Source organism: Brassica napus, unplaced genomic scaffold (genome assembly GCF_020379485.1).
Source record: "Brassica napus cultivar Da-Ae unplaced genomic scaffold, Da-Ae ScsIHWf_1070;HRSCAF=1521, whole genome shotgun sequence".
NCBI lineage: Eukaryota > Viridiplantae > Streptophyta > Magnoliopsida > Brassicales > Brassicaceae > Brassica > Brassica napus.
Window position 1 is genome coordinate 1 of NW_026014497.1, and position 25339 is coordinate 25339.

The following is a 25339-nucleotide window of genomic DNA, read 5'->3' on the forward strand; positions in this document are numbered from 1 at the left end:
TTAAGTGTTTGAAGAGAAAAGAAAGTTTGTGAAGAAGAAAGATTATATAACTTAGAAGAGGATTTATTACTTGTTACAAACTTGGATTATTTCTTGGTGATACAAAATGAGAAGAGAGTGGAGGTATTTATAGCCTCCAAAGTACAAAATATCTTACATATTTTAATCTTAAATCTAGAGAATTCTACTTAAAAATCTAGATTTTTTATCTTAATTATCTAGATAATTCTATAGAATATCTAGATTTTTATTTTAAGGAGGTGGATGATTTTTCTAGAATTTGGGCTAAGTTTGGATCAACACATGATTAACCCAATAATGTTTGATCCAAATCAAGTTTATTTTCAACACCCCCTCTTAAACTTGATTTGGTTACTCCGAGTAAGCTCCTCATCTTGATAAAGTCTTCTCGCTTGAGTGGCTTGGTGAAGATATCAGCTACTTGATCATTTGTCTTCATATACTCCAATTGCACATCCATCTTGGTAACACATTCTCTTATGTAGTGATAACGAGTATCGATGTGCTTACTCCGATCATGGAAGACTGGATTCTTCCCAATGCTATTGCCGACTTGTTATCCACAAAGATCTTTGTTGGCTCCTCTTGTGGTAGGTTCAACTCCTTTAGCAAGTTTCGTAACCAAATAGCATGGCAAACACATGAAGTAGCTGCCACATACTCCGCTTCACAAGTAGAAAGGTGACAATTGGTTGCTTCTTTGACATCCATGTGAAAGCGGTTTCTCCAATGAAAAACACGAAGCCACTTGTGCTTTTCCGGTCATCTACATCTCCACCCCAATCGCTATCGCTATATCCAACAAGCTTGTAATCGTCAGAAATAGAGTAATACAAGCCAAAGTTGATTGTACCTTTGATATAGCGTAGGATCCTCTTGGCTGCCTTGAAATGAGTTGTTGTTGGATGCTCCATGTATCGACTCACAACTCCAACTGCGTGTAGGATGTCGGGCCTTATGCACGTTAGATATCGTAAGCTTCCAACCAAACTCTTAAAGAGTGTTGGATCCACACTCTCTCCTTCTTCTTCCTTTGATAACTTGACTCCACATTCCATTGGCGTGGAAACTGGATTTGAGTCATCCATCTTGAACTTCTTAAGCACCTCTTTAGCATATCCTTCTTGAGTAATGAAGATTCCATTTTCTTCTTGCTTTACTTCAATGCCAAGGTAGTATGACATCAATCCAATGTCAGTCATCTCAAACTCCTTTGTCATCTCCATCTTGAAATCTTCAAACATAATCGGATTGTTGCCAGTGAATATCAAGTCATCAACATATAAGCATGCAATCAATATATCATTGTTTTGAGTTTTGATATAAAGTGCATGCTCATATGGACACTTGATGAAGCCTTTCTCCTTGAAGTACTTATCAATCCGAGTGTTCCATGCTCTTGGTGCTTGCTTTAATCCATAAAGCGCCTTCTTCAGCCTTAAGACTTTGTCTTCTTCTCCTTTAACTATGTAGCCTTGTGGTTGCTCAATGTAGACTTCTTCCTCAAGATCTCCATTTAAGAAGGCTGATTTGACATCCATTTGATGTATCCTCCAACTCTTTTGGGCTGCCAATGAAATGATTAGTCTAACCGTTTCTAAGCGAGCAACTGGAGCAAATACCTCATCATAGTCGATCCCGGCTCTTTGACTATAGCCTTTTGCCACCAATCTTGCCTTATACCTTTCAACTTCTCCTTTAGAGTTCTTCTTTTCCTTGTACACCCACTTCACACCAATTGCCTTGTGTCCATTTGGAAGTGAAGCTAACTCCCATGTATTATTCTTTTGAATCGACTTGATTTCCTCATCCATTGCACTTCTCCATGACTTTTTTTCTTGGGCTTCTTCAAAGTTCATAGGCTCGCAATCCGCAAATAGACAAAATAGAGTAAGATTGTCTTGATTTCCGGTTACCTCGTAGATGTCTTGTAGACTTCTAAAACGTGGAGTCCTTTCACTTGAGCTTTCATCTCCTTGAGAACTTGTTGTTGGTGAAGTTGGTGGTGTAGCTGGCTCTTCTCTCGGTTGATCCACATTCTCTTCTTCAAAGGATGGAAAAAGTTGTAGTCTTCATTATTTGATCTCCAATCCCATTCTCCTTCTTCATCAAAGATGACATTCCGACTAATGATTGTCTTCTTTGTTTCAGGATTGTAGAGCTTGTAGCCTTTAGAGTTAGCGTCATACCCAATGAAGATGTATTTCTCACTTTTATCATCTAGTTTGCTCCGCTTCTCGTCTGGAACATGAGCGTGAGCAATGCTTCCAAAGACTCTTAGGTGTGAGACTCCAGGCTTCCTTCCGCTCCAAGCTTCTTGTGGTGTGTCTTTTCTAAAACACTCTTTGTTGGAGAATGGTTTGATATATAAACCGCACAAGCAACTGCTTCTGCCCACAACTCCTTTGGTAGCTTCTTACTCTTGAGCATGCTTCTTGCCATCTCAAGTATTGTCCTATTCTTTCTTTCCGTTACTCCATTTTGTTGAGGGGTTCTTGGCACCGTCAACTGTCTTCGAATGCCATTATCTTCACAATACTTCAGAAACTCCTTGGACATGCATTCTCCTCCTCGATCTGATCTTATGGACTTGATCTTAAGACCACTTTCCTTCTCAACATGGGCTTTGAACTTTTTGAAATTTTCAAACACTTCTGATTTTTGTTTCAAAAAGTAAACCCATGTTTTTCTTGAAAAGTCATCAATAAAGAGAAGGAAATAGTTACTCTGACCAAGTGAACTTGGTTTGATTGGGCCACATACATCTGTATGTATGAGTTCTAGTGGCTTTCTTGCTCTTGTCTCCGACTCCTTTGGAAAACTCATCTTGAATTGCTTTCCAAGTAAGCAACCTTCACACACTTGATTTGGATGATTGATGCAAGGTAATTCTTTCACCATTTCTTTCTTGGAAAGTAGCTCTAAGCCTCCAAAGTTGAGATGCCCAAATCGAAGATGCCAAAGCCAAGATTCCTCCTTGTAGCACATCTTGAGACATCGTGCAATGTCATTTTGAATGTTTAAGACAAACATTCTATTGTTTGACATTGGCACCTTTGTGATGAGATTGTTTGCGTTATCTCTTAAAGAAAGGCTATTATCTTTTAGTCGAATGTCATAACCTTTCTCTAAGAGTTGTCCTAGGCTCAAGATGTTGGTCTTCATGCTTGGAATATAGTAAACGTTGGAAATGAATTGATGATCTCCATTCTTCAAGCGGATGAGAATATTTCATTTACCTTTCACTTCCATTTTCGATTCATCTCCTAAAGCCACATCAGTTTTCACCGATTCATCAAGCTCCACGAACATGCTTTTATTTCCACACATGTGGTTGCTTGCACCACTATCAAGGTACCACTTGTGAACCTCATTTGGTTCATCTTTCTTGTAAGCCATCAACAGCATATCTTCTTCCTTACGCCGTTCTTCAACATAGTTGGACTTCTCTTCAACTCTATTGTTGTTTGGAGTTTTGCATTCAGAAGCATAATGTCCAAACTTTCCGCAACTATAGCATTTGATGCTTGATTTATCGTACCTTGATTTTGGGTTTCCTCTTCCACGACCTCTTGATGAATTCTTTCCTCTTTGGTTGAAGTTGTCTTCATATGGTCTCCAACCTCGTCCATTTACACCACGACCTCGTCCTCGAAAATGACCACCACCACGTCTCGGATGATTTCGGCCACTTTCTTCCTTGTGATCAATTCTCATCTTGAGAACTTGCTCCACAATATCTTTTTTTTTTTCTTCTTCTTTTCTTCATAAGCTTGTAGTGATCCAAGAAGTTGCTCCATCGTCATAGTCTCCAAGTCTTTTGTCTCTTCAATAACGGTGACGATATGCTCGAATTTTGAATCCAATGATCTAAGAAGTTTCTCCATGATTCTCACGTCATCTAACTTCTCACCATTTCTTTTTAGGTTATTAGTAACCGTCAAGACTCTTGAGAAGTAATCTGAGATGAGTTCTCCTTCCTTCATTTGTAATGCTTCAAATTCTCCTCTTAAAGTTTGAAGAAGTACCTTCTTAACTTGTTCCGCGCCCTTGTAAGATGTCTGAAGCTTCTCCCATGCTTCTTTGGATGTCTTTGCTCCAGCAACCTTCTCAAATGTATCTTCATCTAATCCTTGATGGATCAGACAGAGAGCCTTCTTGTCTCTCTTCCTTGAATCTCTCAAACCATCCTTTTGTGTTTGAGATAAACCACCATCATTCTCCGGTTCAACGAAGTCTTTCTCGACTATCTCCCACACATCATGTGCTCCTAAGATAGCCATCATCCTAAGACTCCAATTGTCATAGTTGCTCTTAGTGAGCAATGGAACTTGGAAGGGAACACCATTGTTTGCCATCTTCAAAAGGAACTTGTAGCTCGGATACCACTTTATTGGAATGAAAAACTTTATAAAGATGGAGAAAGTGTTTAAGTGTTTGAAGAGAAAGAAGTTTTGTGAAGAAGAAAGATTATATAACTTAGAAGAGGATTTTATTACTTGTTACAAACTTGGATTATTTCTTGGTGATGCAAAATGAGAAGAGAGTGGAGGTATTTATAGCCTCCAAAGTACAAAATATCTTACATATTTTAATCTTAAATCTAGAAAATTCTACTTAAAAATCTAGATTATTTTATCTTAATTATCTAGATAATTCTATAAGAATATCTAGATTTTTATTTTAAGGAGGTGGATGATTTTTCTAGAATTTGGGCTAAGTTTTGGATCAACACATGATTAACCCAATAATGTTTGATCCAAATCAAGTTTATTTTTCAACAGTCCTGATATTCCGTGTTTTTAACGGTTTTAAACTCGTTTTGGAGCAATTAAATGGTCGGTTTTAATTAATGTTTTGGTCTATTTGATGCGTTTTGGTGTTCTTAAGTGTAATATGCAGGTTACTAGATAGCTTGAAAGAAAAGAACGCATTCGGGATTTATTCAGAAGCAAGATAGACCGAACAATGGACCGAATGAAGTATTGATCGCACAGGACGTGGGATCGACCGATCCGGTCAATGTGGATCGACCGATCCTATGCTTTCATGCACTAGATCGACCGATCCGGTCTATGTGGATCGACCGATCTCAGGCTCTACGGGCTCCACACGCACAAACGAGCTTTTCACTCCTTTTTACCCACTCCCCTCAATAATGGAGAAAAGAACTCGACCTTTGAGACTCAGAAAAGACCAGGGGCGACCAAGAAGGAGATTTACAAGTTCTTGAGAGAGATTTGAGAGTTTTGTTCATCTTTTGTGTGATAAGATTTGTAAAGGAGTTCATCTCAAAACCATTTGGAGAAGATCTTCTGAACCTTTACTCTGTTTTAATACAATCTTATCATGTTTTCTTCATCAAAATCGTTTTGTTCTTGCTTAGTTATGTGTGAGTAGTCATCTAGTTGGGTTTAGGGGTTCTCATAGGGGATTTCTTGATGTTTTGATTCATAAAACGTGTGTAGACTAAGGGATTACGTTTTGGTTCTTCATCTAATGGATTTCTTACTGCTTGAACTGAATTGATCACTTAGTTCATGATATCAGATTGTTTGATGCACCGAAAGTGATTGTTTGAACTTCCGAAAATACTTTAGATGAGCAAAGTGTCCTTAACCCTCGGAAGTTGATGTTATTGCGCTTTGTGAACATATTGAACCTGTTCTTAATGCTTGTTTAGAAATTGAAACTCAGCGGAAGTTAGTGTGGAGATTTCTATAACATAGAGAATTAGCGCTACGGAAGTAGGTTAATTCTAATATCGTGTTTGAGTTCTAGACGGTTCTTAATATATCCCTGTGTCTGCCATTAATTGTATCTTAATAAAAAGAAATCCCTGAGAATTCCCAATGCCCAACGTTTGTTTTAAAATAGTTTTCAAATCGTTTAAATCATCTTTTTACAGCTTGTTTATGTTTTGTGACACTAAGAAAATTAAATAAAAACCATCAAAAATATATCTTGATTCGCTGTAGCTATTAACTTGTCTGCAACTCTACGTGTGATCATCGGTCCCTGTGGATTCGATCCCGCATTACTACTGCGTACTTTACTGTGCACTTGCAGTTAGATAATCGGGTTAAAACTCGAGACATCAAGTTTTTGGCGCCGTTGCCGGGGACCATTTGGTCACCCTAGAGTTAATGATCAGTTTAAGACTATAGCATTTTCTTTATTTTGTCTAATGTTTCTGTCTTTCTCTTTCTGTTTGTGTTTTCAGGTGAATGAGCGGATTTCATACTAGAAGCAAAGGATCATCGAATTTAATACCTTTGGAGTTAGAGCTCGGCCGCCTAGAGAGACAAGTGAAAAAGAAAAGACTTGAGTCCGCTGAAGAGGTTGAAATGGCTGAACACCAAGAAGACCAATTTCAGGACAACCCGCAAAATCCAATTCCTGTAGATGAACGAGAAGGCAACAATGCTGGTGATAATCAGCAGGCTGGTGTAGCTGCAAGACAACAGGCTGGAGACTATGGCATGCCTAGGATGACGCTTGCACATTATGATACACCAGATGCATTCTATGCCGATCGTTCTGGGATTCGCCCACCTCCCATTGAGAGAAGAGACTTTGAGATCAAGACTGGTCTCATTAATTTGGTGGAGAAAAATCCGTTTCATGGAAACCCGTCTGAGGACCCGATGTATCACTTGGAGCATTTTGAGCGAGTCTGTGACACCAGCAGACATAATGGAGTTCCTCAAGGCGCTTTGAAATGCAGGTTGTTCCCGTTTTCCTTAGCTGATAAAGCTATCAGATGGTTAAAGTCCATCCCTCCAGGATCTCTTACTACATGGGAAGAGACAAGAGCTGCTTTTCTACAGCATTTCTTCACCAAGTATCTGAGAAGCAGAATTGGAAGCTTTCAGCAGCTTGATTCAGAAAGCTTTCATGAGGCTTGGGAGCGTTTCAAGGAGTACACACAGGACTGCCCTCACCATGGTTACACTGATGTGAGCTTGCTGAACATTTTCTATAATGGAGTTCATGAAGAGAGTCAAGATGCCATGGACACAGCAAGTAATGGTGATTTCATGACCAAGACTGTTGAAGAAGCTTACACCTTGCTGAACAACCTGTCATCCAGCAAAGCAAACCGCAAGTCAAGGTTTGACACCAGCCAGAAGGGTGTTGGTTATGAATCCAAGAAGATAGATGAGCTGAATGCCAAGATTGAGATGCTTCTCAAGAGAGATCAGAAATCTGTGAAATTTGTGGAGGAGCAAGGCTATCGTTCCTCACAAGAAATTGTTGGTGATGATTCAGATGATATGCAAGCTGATGTGAACTACATTGGTGGTCAAGGAAACTACAACAGAGGCTACAATCAGAACCTTGGATGGAGTCAAAATCAGCAAAATAATCTGTCTTACCGGAGCAACAATGTGGAGAATCCACAACATCAGTCCTACCCTCAGGCAGGAAACAGGCAGAACCAGAATCAGAACCAGAGTGTGTTCAACCAAGGATATCAGAACAGAAATCAATATCAGGGGAACAACTCGGGCAACTCAGGATTTCAGCAAAGGCAGCAGTACAACAACTACCAGAATCAAGGGAATGCCTCTTCGTCACAGTCTTCTCAGGATAACGAAATTAAGAAGATGCTGCAAATGGTGCTAGAAGGTCAGAAGAATAGCACTGCAGAGATAAACACCAAGGTGGATAACATGTATGGAGAGCTTAATGGGAAGTTCGAAGCTTTGAACACCCATTTGAAAGTTTTGGAAAAGCAAGTTGCTCAAACCGCCTCCAGCAGCAGAACAGCACCTGGATTTCTACCAGGGAAGTCAGAGACGAATCCCAAGGAGTTTGTGAATGCTATAACACTTAGGAGTGGAAAAACGATTGAGGAATCGAAAGAGAAAGAGATCGACCGATCTCAAGAACAGATCGACCGATCCAAGGGGAAGGAGATCGACCGATCCGGTCCATCTGGATCGACCGATCCCGTGTCGACGAAGCCAAATTCCTCTGAACCTGAAGAGGTGTATGTGGCGCCTCCTGCTTATGTTCCTAAGGCTCCATACCCATCCAGACCAAGGCAGAAGATCAAAGAACGTGAGTACGAGAAGCTAAAGAACCTTGTTGGGGAGTTACATGTGAGATTGCCATTCGTTGAAGCGGTGAAGATGGTACCTTCTCTTAAAAGGTACATGAAGGAGATTCTTACCGATAAGATGAGCCTAGAGCGTGGTGTGTTGATGCTCAATGAGGAATGTAGCGCAGTTCTACAAAATGTCATGCCTAAAAAGCGTGAAGATCCCGGAGCATTTGTTCTACCATGCCGCATTGGATCACTTACCTTTGAGAAGAGTCTCTGCGATCTGGGTTCAGGAGTGAGCCTAATGCCTTTCTCTGTCTCTGAGAGGCTAGGCATGACGAACTACAAACCTACAAGGATCTCCTTGGTCCTTGCTGACCGATCAGTGCGAAGACCAGTCGGTGTACTAGAAAACATCCCTGTTGGTGTTGGAAAGGGATATGTGCTTACCGATTTTGTAGTTCTGGAGCTGGAAGAGGAACCTAAAGATCCTCTCATTTTGGGCAGACCGTTTTTAGCTACTGCTGGAGCCATGATTGATGTACAGAATGGGCATATAGACTTACGTCTAGGAGACATGGCGATGAGATACAATGTGGAGAAGGTGCTGAAAAATCCGACTATTGATGGACAGACTTTCTGGGTTGATACATTGACTGAACTGGTGGAGGAAATGGATGAAGAGTTGCACACTGATGATCCTCTACAAGTCGCATTGACCCAAAGGGAGAGTGAGTTCGGGTTCATGAACCAAGAAGTGGTTGGATTTTCTGAGATTTTGGATTCAGCCTCACCGATTGAGAAGCATGTCGCCTATGTCAGCCTTGAAGACTCAGGCACCGATAAAACCGTCAAACCGTCATCCTTCCAACCAGATTGGAGTGAGGAGAATGCTCCAAAGGTGGAACTTAAAGCCCTCCCAGCTGGGCTGAGGTATGCATTCTTGGGACCGAATTCCACATATCCTGTTATTATTTGTGCTAACCTGAATAATGTGGAGACCGCTTTGCTTCTTTCAAAATTGCGAAAGTATAGAAAAGCATTGGGGTACTCTTTGGATGATATTACAGGTATTTCTCCAGATCTTTGCATGCACAAGATTCACTTGGAGGATGAGTCAAAGACGTCCATAGAGCACCAGCGAAGACTGAATCCCAAACTGATGGAAGTTGTGAAAAAGGAGATTCTAAAGCTGTTGAGTGCAGGGGTGATCTACCCAATTTCAGACAGCACTTGGGTGAGCCCGGTTCATGTGGTTCCTAAGAAGGGTGGCATCACTGTCATCACAAATGAGAAGGATGAGCTGATTCCTACCAGAACAGTCACAGGGCATAGGATGTGCATTGACTACAGGAAGCTAAACTCAGCCACAAGGAAGGACCACTTCCCACTTCCTTTCATTGACCAGATGCTGGAAAGACTAGCCAACCACCCCTACTACTGTTTTCTCGATGGCTACTCCGGGTTCTTTCAGATACCCATTCATCCAGACGACCAAGAGAAGACAACATTCACCTGCCCATACGGTACTTTTGCCTACAGGAGAATGCCCTTCGGATTGTGCAATGCTCCTGCAACTTTCCAGAGATGCATGATGTCGATCTTTACTGATCTTATTGAGGACATTATGGAGGTTTTTATGGACGATTTCTCAGTCTACGGTTCTTCATTTAGCGACTGCCTTGCTAATCTGTGCAAGGTGCTGGAAAGATGTGAGGAGAAGAACTTGGTGCTAAATTGGGAGAAGTGCCATTTCATGGTGAAAGATGGCATTGTTTTGGGTCACAGGATATCAGAGCAGGGTATCGAGGTTGACAAAGCAAAGATTGAAGTTATGACCAGCCTACAGCCTCCCAGGACAGTGAGGGATATTCGGAGTTTTCTGGGACATGCCGGTTTCTACAGGAGGTTTATCAAAGACTTCTCTATGATAGCGAGGCCACTCACCCGTCTGCTGTGCAAAGAAGCGAAGTTTGTTTTTGATGCTGACTGCCTCGCTGCGTTTCAGATTCTCAAGAAGTCTCTAGTCAGTGCTCCCATTGTGCAGCCACCGGATTGGGACTTGCCATTTGAAATAATGTGTGACGCAAGTGATTACGCGATTGGAGCTGTTTTGGGGCAGAGAAAAGACAAGAAACTCCATGTGATCTATTATGCCAGCCGAACGCTTGATGATGCTCAAATCAAGTATGCTACCACTGAGAAGGAGTTGCTGGCAGTAGTTTATGCTTTCGAGAAGTTCAGGTCCTATTTGGTGGGCTCGAAAGTAATTGTGCACACAGATCATGCAGCCTTGAAGTACCTGATGACGAAAAAAGATGCTAAACCGAGACTCTTAAGGTGGATCTTACTCCTACAGGAGTTTGATATTGAGATCAGAGACAAGAGAGGAGCAGAAAATGGAGTGGCAGATCATCTTTCCCGAATGAGAGTGGAAGCTGAAACACCACTGGATGATACATTACCCGAGGAGAATGTCTATGTGATCACCTTGCTGGAGGATGAGTATTTGGATCAGGCTGATTGCTGTGTCATGAGACAAATTCAGGATGAACTCCCATGGTTTGCAGACTTTGCAAACTACCTATGTGCTGAAATTGAACCACCGAACCTGAAGGGGTATGAGAGGAAGAAGTTCATGAGAGATCACTACAAGAAAACACAAATTTAACGACGGCCAAAATCGTCGTTATTTCCTCGGAAAAGAAGGCTTACGAGGAAATGGCGATGAAAGGCGTTTCGTCGTTATATGATTGTCGTAAGAGAAGATTCGTCGCCATTTCCTCGTTAATTAGCGAGGTTATATTTTCCTCGTAAAGAAGAATTAAGTTTTCGTCGTAAAGACCACGTGGGGTTTCCACGTAACGCGGTCGTTGTGCTTCCTCGTAAGAAACTCGTAAATGGTTCGTCGTAAAAGACACGCAAAAACCTCTAAATAAATTCGTCGTAATAAAAACGTAAGAAACACGAAAATAATTCGTCGTAATAGAATCGTAAGTAAATCCACGTAAAATCCTCGATAATTGTTCCTCGATATTTCGTCGTTAATTTTCCTCGTTAATACATCGGGAATTAGCGACGAAATTACTTTGTTTTCTATTTACTGAATTTATAAATAAAAATTATATTTATTTAATTTATTAATAAAATTTTAATTGAAATTAAATCGAATAGGAAAAATTTTTTTGGCCGAATTAAAATGAAATTATATAATATATAAATAAGTTTTGAATTTTAAAATACAATAACAAAAAAAAAACTAATGCTGCATTGCCGCGTCGTAGAATTCCTCGCTCCTTCTCGAGAGATCTTCCTCGTTGACTTGCACGGATGTCTCGCCTGGAATGGGGTTTTGTTGTCTCATGGTCCTGAACATGGCCTCCCATTCCGGATTTGTGGCCGCTATGACGTCCAAGAAGTTCTCGAGACCAGTCATACGAGCTGTGAACGACGATTTTGTCGAGGCCAACTCGTTTTGTGTCGACGACAGCTGATGTTGTGTCGTCTCCAACACGTCGCGCAGCTGAGAGACTTCATCATCCCGTCTCTGGCCATAAGAGGAAGTCGCTCTCGGAACATCGTTGACGGAACCAATCCCCAACACACGTCCCTTTTTCTTAGGAGCGACCTTAAAAAACAATAAAATATATATTAAAATTTAAATTTTAAAGTAAAATGGAATTAATAAAAAATTTATATAAAATTTACCTCCTCGTAAATTCTATCCACTTCTATTGTGGATAAGACGACGGGTAATCCGTCGGCGGACTCCTGCGCCAGCTGGGTCTCACGCTCGTCAATACGAGCTGCCACATCATTGTAGATCTTCTCAGACCTCTCATCTACAAATGCGCCCGCCTTGTTTTTGTGGGTCCGATCGAAAAGTTCCATAAGAGTCGGTAAACGTCCCAACTCCTTGGCCTAAAAATAGTTAAGAAAGTTTTTATTATATATATATATATATATTAAAAATCAAAAAGTTAAATATTTAAATTACGTACCATTTCCAAACGGACGCGGGCGTGTGGTTTTTGGCCCGTACTATGTTGCATCGCCCTGTGGCCATGCTCATCTACCGAGTTACGGGAGGCGGAGCAAGACTGGGCGACTCTCATGGCATCAGGATCCCTCCAGTAACGGATGAGGCCATCCCACACGTCCGTGGTGATGGTTGAGGGTTTGCCCCGCTCATAGCCCTTCACGATCCAGTCACCCTTCCAGTTGGAGACCGTGTCCAACAAACGTTTCTTCGCCTTGTCGATAAACTCTTTCCGCACCTTCTCAGTGACCCCCATGGACCAATTAAATTTTTGCTGCAAAAAAAAATTAATAATTAGTTTAGAAAAATAAAATTTAAAAAAATATAAATCAGGAATAAATTGTAAAAACTTACAGCGTAAATCTTGAACCACGTCCTTCTGATGTAGATCGGAGTGGATTTCCAGTTGGGATGTGCCATGGAGAAGTAACCTTTAATCGTCTCGGTTACTTCTGTTGCAAGGCAGTTATCAACCCCAAACCTGGAAAAAAAAAACAAATTCAAAGTTTTAAATATTTATTAAAGTCACAAATGAATTTTAAAAAATAAATGTAACATACATACCAAAGAGTTCCTTCAGGTCGGTCGGGGTCTATGATCGGTAAGCCTTCTCTGCCTGGCAAACCGAGAATGTCCTCAACAGTGTACTGAGAGTAAGGACAACTCGCTGGCACCATCAAATCAGCATGAACCTGATGGGCGGGCATCTGAGGAGGCACATGAGGAGCTGGCATCGGAGGAGGAGCTACCGGAGGAGGCACATGAGGAACTGATGGCGATGCCGTAGAAGAAGGCGAGACTCTCTGAGAAGATTGAGTCTCGGGGACGGTCTCCTGCTGACCCGAAGAACCAGGAGCTGAAGAAGAACCGGGAAGTGAAGACGGGTCTAACCGACTACCCGGTGGACCGAACATCTGCGAGTAGTGAGCACTACGCTGGTGCCTACGAATAGTCTGCAAAATTTAAATTTCTAAATTAAATTCAAGAGTAAATAAAAAATTATGAACAGTATTAACTACGTAATTAATAAAATGAGGAAACCTAAATTTTGTAAACTAATTTCGTAAACTAAATTCCCTAAACTAACCACCTAATCTAAATTCCCTAAACTACTTAGAGAGGAAAGAGAGTTACCATGTTGAGAGGAAATAGAAGGCTCTAGAGAGGAATTAGAGAGGAAATGAAGAGGGCTGCGGTTTCGCCTATATATAGGATTAGTGTTCGTCGACAATTCGTCGCAAAATAACGAGGAAAGACAGAGGCCCGTCTTTCGTTTTGTCGCAAGGCCCAAGCAAATTAACGAGGATATACAGAGGCCCGTCTTTTATTTAACGTCGTTCTTGCGACGATTTTTGTTTTATCATCGATTTTACGTGGGCCCGTCTTTTGTTTCGTCGCAAGGCCCAAGCAAATTAACGAGGATATACAGAGGCCCGTGTTTTATTTAACGTCGTTCTTGCGACGATTTTTGTTTTTATCATCGATTTTACGTGCAAATAGCGAGGCTTTTTTTGCTAACCCCTAAAATTTTAAACCCCAAACCTCAAACCCTATCTTTCTTATCTCCAAACCTCAAACCCTATCTTCCTTATATTTCTTATCTTATACTTCATATATTTCTAACCCTTTAACTTCAATATATATATTTTTTTGAATTTGAAAGGTTTAATACGTTGGAAAACAATTTTACAAATTTTGAATTTGACATATCACACAACAAATCAAACACACTCTACAAATCATATATGAAAGGTTTAAAAACATAAAAAAAAAATTGAAAATTAATTTTTTTTTAGTTTATATGAAGTAGGATGGGGAGTTTTAGGGTTTGCACATTTGGGGTTTAGGGATTTGGGTTTCATTTTAGTATATTTACCGACGAATTAACGACGAAAAGTAAAATAAAAAAGCTAACCTCGCTCATTCCACGTAAGTTAACGAGGCTCTTACGACGTTTTAGTCTTACGTGGAATAAGCGAGGTCCGCTTTTTTAATTATAAATCGTCTCTTATTCCACGTAAGTTAACGAGGCTCTTACGACGTTTACTGTTACCGTGGAATATGCGAGGTAATGTATTATAAATCGTCGTAAAATTCCCGTGAGATAACGTGGAAAGTACGACGACTGTCTCTAAACCCCTAAAACGAAACCCCAAATCCCAAACCACATCTTCTTTATCTTCTACTTCATATATCAAACACTTCTATCCTTTAACCTCAAGCAATTCATTCTAATCCAAACCGAAAATTATAAAAACACAATTCCTTTACTTATAATTAATGTCGATATCTTATTTATAAATAAACTCCCATTATCTTTAATTATATATAATAAATCAAACTCATACAAATATGAAATACATTAATCGGATTCATCGACATTCTCGTCATCACTTGAAACATCATCATTTACATGAAACTCGTCTTCAACAGCTTCCTCCGTGGGATCTTCGGTAAGATCTTCATACTCGTGATTATGCGGATCAATGAGAAGGATGTCATCAATTTCTTGTTCAGGTTCATGAACTTCATTTATTTGTTCTTCTTGCAATGGTGGTTCTTCTCCTACGATGATTCGTCCTCGAGGTGTAACTTTGATCACGGCTAACCAATTTATACCCGACTCTCTCATCCGTGGGTATGGAAGGAAGCTAACTTGGTCTGCTTGTGAAGCTAAGATGAAGGGCTCGAATTTGTTGTACCTCCGGCCACCGTTGACATCTACTACACCGAATTTGTTCAACCGAACACCTCTATTGACGACGGGGTCGAACCATTCACACTTGAAGAGGACGCATTTTAGCTTCAATATCCCTGGGAATTCGACTTCAATAATCTCCGTCAAGATTCCGTAGAAATCTGTTTCTCCTTTCACACAAATTCCATAGTTACTGGTTGCCCGCTGTTTACCATACTCATATGTGTGAAAAGTATAGCCTCGTGTGAAATACATCTGTGATGTGGTGACCTTTACAAGTGGAGATTGAATTACTTCGTGTAACCACTTAGGATAATCTGCATCGTCGTCATAATCAACCTATTTAAAAATAAAAAGAACGTTGAAATACAAATCATTCATGTATGAAAATTTTAAAAGTATTTGATTAATACCTGATTCTTCAACCACTTAACAAAGTGTTGATCTTTTCTTTTGTCTACGTCACTTGTGGATATACCAGGAAATGTTTCTTCGACTTGTGAAACAAACATGCTGTAAATTCACATTTTACATGAATTAATCTCTCTCAATTATATAATGTATACTCAATTTAAGTTACCTTTCAAAATAACGCATCAATGGATCCTCGCAATTGAGTAGAATATAGGTGTGTGCACTATGAGCGTCTTCTTCACTCGACCACCAAACCTGTTTTGATTTCCCACCAAGTCGTCCAATCTGGCTAAAGATTTCTGGAACACCAACAACTGCATATGTGGGCGCAACGCCACCATCATCATATCTTCTTGGAGCTCTTCTTCGGGTACGTACTTTTGACGCAAAGTAGTACGATGTGAAGTGAGAAACTTCTTCTGTCAAACTTCCAGCAATTATAGAACCTTCAACTTTGGCGAGGTTCTTTGCTTTTCCCTTCAAATATTTCATGGCTCGCTCGTACTGATACATCCATCCGTAATGTACCGGTCCACGAAGCAATGCCTCATATGGGAGGTGGATAGCTAGATGCTCCATCACGTCAAAAAAGCCTGGAGGAAATATCTTCTCCAAGTTGCACAATAAGATAGGAATGTTCTCCTGAAGCTGTTCTACGACTTCTTCTTTAAGAGTGCGTGTGCTCAAATCCCTGAAAAATGCTCCAATGCCTATTCCAAAAACAATTAAACACATTGTTAGTCAAATACTATTATTGTAAACTAAACCAATTTAATATTATTGTCCTATTGTAAACTACCTGCAAGTGCTTCATGTACGTTTGTTGGAAGTAGCTCCGCAAATGCAAATGGCAGAAGTCGTTGCATAAAGACATGACAATCATGACTCTTCATCCCGGAGAACTTTTGACCCTTTTCAACACATCTTGAAAGATTTGAAACATACCCATCAGGGAACTTCACTTCTGATGCCACCCAATTGAACAAAACCGACTTTTTTTCTGAAGACAATCTAAAAATTGGAACGGGAACTTGGCCATTGCTTTTTATATGTAACTCACTTCTTGAGCAAATATCCGGCAAGTCCAACCTCGATTTTATGTTGTCTTTTGTCTTCCCTGGGACATTCAATATTGTATTCATGATGTTCTCAAAGAAATTCTTCTCTATATGCATCACATCAAGGTTGTGGCGCAGAAGGAGATCCTTCCAATATGGTAACTCCCAAAATATACTCTTCTTGTGCCAGTTGTGATGAACACCGTAAGAATCAGGCATATTACGAGGGACATGCCAATTACCACCCCAGCGAACTGTTTCGTTAGCTCCGTAGTAGTCGATTTGCGCTTCAATTTGTTCTCCAGTTAGATATGGAGGAGGAGTGTCTCTCACAACCTTTTTGTGCCTAAACAAATTCTTGTTTCTTCGGTACGGATGGCCAACTGGAAGAAATCGACGGTGACAATCGAACCAACTTGTCTTTCTACCATTCTTCAGTTGAAATGCATCTGTCGTTCCATTACAATATGGACAAGCTAATCTCCCATGTGTAGTCCATCCAGACAACATCCCATAGGCAGGAAAGTCACTTATGGTCCACAAAAGCATAGCTCGCATCGTAAAATTCTTCTTCGTTGAGCAGTCATACGTCCTCACCCCTGTTGACCACAAATCCTTCAACTCTTTTATCAGTGGTTGTAGGAAAACATCAAGTGACCTTTTTGGATGCTTCGGACCGGGTATTAATATGGTCAAGAATAAAAACTCCCGTTGCATGCACATCTCCGGTGGCAGGTTGTATGGCGTAAGAAAGACAGGCCACAATGAATATTGTCTCCCTGACATTCCAAATGGACTAAATCCATCTGTGCATAATCCGAGGTACACATTCCGGCTATTGCTAGCGAAATTCGGATGTACTTTGTTAAAATGTTTCCAGGCTCTTGCATCTGATGGATGAGTCATCTCACCATCCGTCTGAGTATGCTCGGCATGCCACCTCATCTTTCCAGCAGTCTGCTCCGATTGGTACAATCTTTTCAATCTATCTGTAATTGGTAGGTACCACATCCTTTGGTACGGTACCCTATTACGTCCCCTTCCTTGCGGCTTGAATCGTGGTTTCTTGCAGAATCGACATTCTTCCAACTTCTCATCATCTCCCCAGTAGATCATGCAGTTGTCGATGCAAACATCTATCATCTCCGAAGGCAACCCAAGACTATAAACCAGTTTCTGAATCTCATAATAAGAATCAGCAGACTCATTGTCTTCCGGCAAATACTCTTTAAATAAATCTGCCCATTCGTTCATGCAACTTTCAGGTAGATTGTGATCAGTTTTAATATTCATCATTCTAGCAGCCAATGACAATTTAGAGAGACCTTCTCTACAACCACTGTAAAGTGGTTGATTTGCCGCATCTAACATTTCATAAAACTTTTTTGAATCTATGTTAGGTTCTTCATCTTCATCATCATGAGCTACGAATGCATCAGTTACCATATCATGAACCCTATCATAATCTACCATCGGCTGATCCTCCTGATGGTAACTATGTGCATTATGCAATTGATGATCAACCGGTTCTTCTTGAAAGTTGTTATTACTACTACTAGCTTCATTCTGATCATAACTATAACCTTCTCCATGTTGAAACCAGATATAATAATTTGGCGTGAAACCTCTATTTACTAAATGCTTCCAAACATTTTCACGATTTGCCAACTTTGAATTGTTACATTTCCTACAAGGACAGAATATTTTACCGCTTTCTTGGGCGAGCGGTGTAGAATCTGCTTGATGCATAAAACGCTCCAACCCAGCAAGATATTCTTTCGTCACTCTCCCGTTAGCATCTCTATGCATATACATCCACCTCCGCAACTCGAAAATATTTCCCAAGCCCGACATTTTTTTCACTTTTTTTTTCTTGTTGGTGTGCTTAAAATTATGTTCAAACCTCCATATATATAGAAAATTTTCGAATCTGGTAGTTGAATTTTGCTAGGAATTTACGACGAAAAATTAGGTTGGTGGCAAAAAAAACGTGTTAAGTTGGTGGATTTCTCGTTCTTTCCTCGTAAGTTATTTCCTCGTAAAAATCATGCTAAAATTACGACGAATTTGCGACGAAACACATTTTTCTCGGAAAAACCACGTTAACTTACGACGATTTTACGAGGAAAAGCTTTACTCGGTATTTTACAAGGCCATTACGACGAAACTTTATTTCCTCGCAATTTCATCGTTAAGTCATCGTAATTTCACGAGGAATAGTTTTCCTCGTTAAATTTCCTTGCTAAAACTGTGTTTTCTTGTAGTGGATGTGAACCACTACTACTGGGATGATCCATTCCTCTACAAGAGATGCTCAGATGGTTTATTCAGGAGATGTGTTCTGGAGAATGAGATGCAAGGGATTCTTTTCCACTGCCACAGTTCAGAATACGCAGGCCATTTTGCAACATTCAAGACGGTTTCTAAGGTCCTGCAGGCTGGTTACTGGTGGCCTACACTTTTTCAGAGACGCCCATGAGTTTGTCTCAAAGTGTGATGCATGTCAGCGGAAGGGTAACATCAGTAAGAGAAATGAGATGCCCCAAAATTTCATCCTTGAAGTTGAAGTTTTTGATGTATGGGGAATTGATTTTATGGGCCCTTTCCCATCTTCTTATGGAAATGAGTACATCTTGGTTGCGGTTGATTATGTCTCCAAGTGGGTGGAAGCAGTAGCCAGCAAGACAAATGACTCTAGTGTTGTCAAGAAAATGTTCAAGACAGTCATTTTTCCAAGATTCGGGATCCCGAGAGTGGTTATTAGTGATGGAGGCTCTCACTTCATCAACAAGACGTTCGATAAACTGCTGAAGAAACATGGAGTAAAGCATAAGGTAGCTACACCTTATCATCCTCAGACAAGTGGGCAGGTTGAAATATCGAACCGAGAAATCAAGGGGATTTTGGAGAAGGCTGTAGGCAAAACAAGGAAAGACTGGGCTGTGAAGCTTGATGACGCCTTATGGGCGTATAGAACCGCCTACAAGACTCCCTTGGGCACCACTCCTTTTAATCTGGTCTATGGAAAGTCTTGTCACCTACCTGTGGAATTGGAGTACAGTGGTTTTTGGGCAACGAAGTTGATGAACTTCGACATTAAAACCGCAGCAGAAAGGAGGATGGTTCAGTTGAACGAGCTGGACGAGATTCGGTTGAACGCCTATGAGAACACCAAAATCTACAAGGAAAGAACTAAGGCATGGCATGACAGAAAGATAATCCCGAGAGACTTCGCTGCTGGAGACAAAGTCCTTCTGTTCAACTCTAGACTCAAGCTATTTCCTGGAAAGCTTAAGTCTCGTTGGTCCGGACCTTTCACCATCACAGAGGTTAGACCTTATGGAGCTGTTGTCTTGGAAGACAATGGGAAAATTCACCGTCAATGGGCAGAGGCTAAAACCTTACTTCACAGATGCAAAACCCGAAGAAGGAACCAACATTCCTTTATCGGAACCCGATCTCGCCTAAGGACAACAAAATAGTCAGGCTCGCGACTTTAAACAAGCGCTGACTGGGAGGCAACCCACATGGTTTGATTTTCTTTCTCTTTTGTGATTATGTTTTCTTGTGTGAATTGATTTTTGGTTGTGTTTTTAGATGATTTTTAGGCATGTATCACGATCAGGCATAGATCGATCCGAAAGAAACAGAACGGCGATCCAGGTAAGGGATCGGTCGATCCGGTATACGCAGATCGGTCGATCCGTGCATAAGATCGGTCGATCCTAAGAGTACGGATCGGTCGATCTAAGGTAAGTCTTGCCCGGTTTGATTTCACTCAATTTAAACCGGAAAACACCCACAAAAGATCCCACTCGCGAAAATCAGATCAAAACACTCATAATTTCATCTTCCTCTCCTCTCAAACTCTCTCAAACCTCTAAAGAACATGCAAATCGATTTTCATCATATCTCAACCGATTTTTGTAATTCTTGGTGCTAAACTCATTAGTTTTTCAAGCTCTATCCATTTCTACCATCAGTTTTCATCAAGACACAGGTATGACTCTCTAATTTTAGAATCAAAAATCGCCCTAGGGTTGGATTTAGGGGAATCTCCGAATTCTAAATGGAATAGCATCTAGGATGGTTTATTTGTGATGATTATACTCATGGGTTACCTAGATTGCCAATTTGTAGGATGAATTGCGATTTTGCCTAAAAAAAAAAAAAAAAAAAAAAATTTAATTTTCGAGTTTAATTGAAAAACGAAAATTGGAATGGAGTGTGATGTGTTATTTTGAGTTTAGAGAAGAGATGTGTGCTAAATTTTTACATGTTTAGGAGGTTGATCAGAAATGATTATATAAGAGTGTTTTTCTATATGTCTCTTACTTGGGTTTTGATGAATTAATTTTGCAGATAATGCCTAAGAGACAGAAGAAGCAGAGTGAGCGTGGGGATTCCTCGGTACAGACTGCTAGGCTCAGCACAAAGGGCAAGTTCCGAAAGACGGATAGGTCTCATCCTGCGAATCGAGAGATAACCCAGCAGTGGGATATACATGATGATGATTTCTATGAGCAGATGAGGGGAGTGGAAATATGTCCGTCGCGCTTCGCTCACAGAGACACTACAGATGCATTGGGGATAACCGAGGATATTGAAGCCTTGTTCGAGAAGATTGGCCTGGGATACATCTTCGATCTTCACTGTGATTGCTATGCTGACTTGACCAGGCAGTTCCTCGCATCAGCCCGCCTCTACCATCCTGACGAGGACAACCCAGTTGCTGATAAGGCGATGTTCTCCTTCATTGTGAACAGGCAGTTCCACTCCATGACCATCTTTCAGCTGTGCGACGTCTTTGGGTTCGGGAAAGGACGTCAATCTTGTGTTCCTGACTTCCCGGAACACAATGATTTCTGGACATTCATCGCTTCAGGAAACTTCATCTCTCGAGAGGCCAAGCAAGCGAGAATACGTAGCCCTGTTCTGCGATATGCAGTGAGAGTGATCAGCAGTGTTATCTATGGGAAGACGGAACCCGCTGCAGTGACAAAAGATGAGCTAGCTCTTCTGTTCATCGGGGCTGGACACCTATGGCCTCAAGGCGCGGACATTACCTATGTTAGCGGGAAGGACATAAACATAGGAGCTGTGATCGCGGAGAAGCTTGCGTACTTCAAAGTTTCAGATACGAAGAGATGTGGGTTTGGAGCGGTTATCACACAGATCTTAAGGCATTGTGGAGTGTTTCTTCCACCTGTTGACAGAGTGGTGGATAAGAAGGGGATGTATCAGAACTTTTTCGACATGAGAGCACTCATTAGCAGCCACTACCTCACCGGCCCTTGGCGAGGAAGCATCGACAAGTCCGCCCCTCATATCTACCAGTTCCAGAACCAACAAGGGAGAGAGCAATTTGTCAAGCTACCCGATACCGCCATCACCGAGCTGACTGATCCAGGTGCTATCATATTTCTACCACCGCCTGCATCTCTCTGCACCAGACCCGCGACACTGAAGAAGAAAGGAGTCGCATCATCATCGACACACCAGCAGACACCACATGATGATATAGAGGAGGAACCTGAAGATGAGGAAAGTCTTTTCCCCACGGATTTCACTCCGTATATGCTGCCACCAGCACCTCCCGCTACTGCATCCGCTGCTGAGATCAACGCTTGGTCGATCAAGAGCCATCAAACCAACAACTCCATACTGCTGAAGATGTGGAAGGGAATCTGCAACATTAAGAAGGGATGCGCATCACAGCCAGCTGTTTCTGGAGATAGCGATGACGACTCAGGCGCTCACGACACCGCTGCTGGACCTGAGGCAGCGGAGGACTCTGATGATGATGGAGCCTTGGAGAGGCGCTCCAAGAGGCGTACTGACCGCAACGCCTGATCGGTAATCTCTCTTGGAATTATTTTCACACCGAGACGGTGTGAAGTAAGTCTGGGGGAGGATGCTACTTATGTACCATATTGCTTTTATTTCTTTTATTTTCTTAGTTTATCGGATTTGATTGTGTTTTAAAAAAAAAAAAAAAAAAAAAAAAAAAAAAAAACTCTCTACGTATTTTTCTCAGACCCTGTGATGATTATTAGACTATTTCCTTGTGTGTTGTGCATTACATTTCATATTGACCATTTTTCAGGACTGTTAGCGCAGACAAACCGAGGAACCACTTGACCAAGCAACCTCTCCTTAAATCTTTTATCAAGTCTCGGTGAATTGTAATCGACTCAAATATTTTTGACCATTAATGAATTTAATTTCTTTTGACCAGGAATCAACATCAGGAAACGGTACACCATATACACATTCAGGATTTTCTTTACCACATTTTACCACTCTTTAATAATCCTGAATGGCCAGACTCATCAATAGTTTGGTACCACACCTACACCGTACCCTTTTATTTCATCTCCATGCATTCTTACACACTGATTATATGTGCATACATGTGCAAAAACAATGGAGAGATTAGGGTAGACATGGTTCATCCGACTGCTTAGGTAGGATCGGAACATTTAGGTGGTTAGACACGGACCTGTGTGTCTAGAGGTGTAAATAGAAAAATTGGGTGTTGTAAGTGTGTGATTGCATCGCAGTGTATATATTCGATTTCGGTTTGTATATGTTCTTCAAAAAAAAAAAAAAAAAAAAAAAAAAAAAAATAGATATTATTCGATCGATTACCACAAACATTTGCAAGTAATCGGTCCAAAAAAAAAAAAGTTCATGTTTATATCTCATTCAGTATATTTGATTTAGACATTTTATTTTTATTTTATGTACTAGAGATGATGCTTTGTTTAAATTTGGGGTTAGAGTTTGAGATTTGTTGGGTTTTGATCATTTGAGACTTGAGCAGTTCGAAAACATGGTTATCAATATACTCGGTCTCTCCAGCGATTTTGCATAATGTTTTGCATTTTTTTGTTATCGCTGATACCCACAAACACTAAAAACAAAACAGCCTCCCATACACCGAGCCCGTTATACCTGATGGAGATATCTTTGGTGGAAAGGTCACGCCCTTTTTAATGAATGTAAAGAGTTGATTACTTGAAACTGAGACTTGCAGGTCTGAAATATGGGAAGGTTTGCGAGGTCTTGGTGGGGATTTGGAATGAAAGCCTTGACAGTCTCTGATTCAAGTGGTTAGCGAAATCACAAGGTAAGGTCTACTGAGGGTTAGTGAGCTCCCAAATTTTAATCCTCTTTACTTGAGGACAAGCAAAGATTCAAGTCTGGGGGAGTTGATATTCCGTGTTTTTAACGGTTTTAAACTCGTTTTGGAGCAATTAAATGGTCGGTTTTAATTAATGTTTTGGTCTATTTGATGCGTTTTGGTGTTCTTAAGTGTAATATGCAGGTTACTAGATAGCTTGAAAGAAAAGAACGCATTCGGGATTTATTCAGAAGCAAGATAGACCGAACAATGGACCGAATGAAGTATTGATCGCACAGGACGTGGATCGACCGATCCGGTCAATGTGGATCGACCGATCCTATGCTTTCATGCACTAGATCGACCGATCCGGTCTATGTGGATCGACCGATCTCAGGCTCTACGGGCTCCACACGCACAAACGAGCTTTTCACTCCTTTTTACCCACTCCCCTCAATAATTCAGAAAAGAACTCGACCTTTGAGACTCAGAAAAGACCAGGGGCGACCAAGAAGGAGATTTACAAGTTCTAGAGAAGATTTGAGAGTTTTGTACTTGTTTTGTGTGATTTGTGAAGATTTGTAAAGGAGTTCATCTCAAAACCATTTGGAGAAGATCTTCTGAACCTTTACTCTGTTTTAATACAATCTTATCATGTTTTCTTCATCAAAATCGTTTTGTTCTTGCTTAGTTATGTGTGAGTAGTCATCTAGTTGGGTTTAGGGGTTCTCATAGGGGATTTCTTGATGTTTTGATTCATAAAACGTGTGTAGACTAAGGGATTACGTTTTGGTTCTTCATCTAATGGATTTCTTACTGCTTGAACTGAATTGATCACTTAGTTCATGATTCAGATTGTTTGATGCACCGAAAGTGATTGTTTGAACTTCCGAAAATACTTTAGATGAGCAAAGTGTCCTTAACCCTCGGAAGTTGATGTTATTGCGCTTTGTGAACATATTGAACCTGTTCTTAATGCTTGTTTAGAAATTGAAACTCAGCGGAAGTTAGTGTGGAGATTTCTATAACATAGAGAATTAGCGCTACGGAAGTAGGTTAATTCTAATATCGTGTTTGAGTTCTAGACGGTTCTTAATATATCCCTGTGTCTTCCATTAATTGTATCTTGATTAAAAAGAAATCCCTGAGAATTCCCAATGCCCAACGTTTGTTTTAAAATAGTTTTCAAATCGTTTAAATCATCTTTTTACTGCTGTTTATGTTTTGTGACACTAAGAAAATTAAATAAAACCCATCAAAATATATCTTGATTCGCTGTAGCTATTAACTTGTCTGCAACTCTACGTGTGATCATCGGTCCCTGTGGATTCGATCCCGCATTACTACTGCGTACTTTACTGTGCACTTGCAGTTAGATAATCGGGTTAAAACTCGAGACATCAAGTCCCTGGCCCTTAAGAAACTCAACAAACAGGTGGTTTTAATGATTTCTTGCGACGGTTTCGTTTGTTACCAATTCAAACCGATAACCAAAAACATCGACCTACTCATATCCGAAGGAACCGAAGCCAAATCCGGGAATCCGGTTTTTTTCCCCACCATGACATTCCAAAAACCACTACTCCATCGCGACCGGACTCTACCCGGCTTACCACGGTATAATCATGAAAACTTTTACCGATCCAGTAACCGGAGATAAGTTCAACAAAGGTCTAGATCCAAAATGGTGGTTAGGTGAACCGTTGTGGGTAACCGCAGCAAACCAAGGTCGCAAGGCTGTCACTTACTTCTGGCCAGGATCTGAAGTCCCCAAAGATTCTTGGACTTGTCCTAAAGAGTTGTGTCCTCATTACAACTCTTCGTTTCTTTTGAAGAAGTTACACTCGAGTGATATACTAATAGTCATCAAGAACAAACACCAACAAGTGGTATATCAGAGCCAAGGTTATTGTGCAGGAGGTGATTGCGAGTG

General features: G+C 40.8%; 2 protein-coding genes and 1 non-coding gene across 3 annotated transcripts; 1 reads left to right on the forward strand and 2 right to left on the reverse strand.

The window, feature by feature from the left end:
- Positions 1 to 2479: 2479 nt before the first annotated feature.
- LOC125595458 lies at positions 2480 to 4717 on the reverse strand. The gene is made up of 2 exons (XM_048771238.1): positions 2754 to 4717; positions 2480 to 2675 (listed from the first exon to the last, which is right to left on the reverse strand). The coding sequence occupies exon 1, from the start codon at positions 4377 to 4379 to the stop codon at positions 3735 to 3737; it is 645 nt and encodes a 214-aa protein (XP_048627195.1). The 5' UTR covers positions 4380 to 4717; the 3' UTR covers positions 2480 to 2675; positions 2754 to 3734.
- Positions 4718 to 6866: 2149 nt separating this feature from the next.
- Positions 6867 to 6973, reverse strand: LOC125595459. The gene has a single exon (XR_007330278.1). It is a non-coding gene; the product is annotated as a small nucleolar RNA R71 (small nucleolar RNA).
- A 12684-nt stretch (positions 6974 to 19657) lies between these two features.
- Positions 19658 to 22265, forward strand: LOC111212550. Its single transcript, XM_022714104.2, has 2 exons — positions 19658 to 20280; positions 20643 to 22265. The coding sequence occupies exon 2, from the start codon at positions 20646 to 20648 to the stop codon at positions 22131 to 22133; it is 1488 nt and encodes a 495-aa protein (XP_022569825.2). The 5' UTR covers positions 19658 to 20280; positions 20643 to 20645; the 3' UTR covers positions 22134 to 22265.
- The last annotated feature ends 3074 nt before the right edge of the window (positions 22266 to 25339 follow it).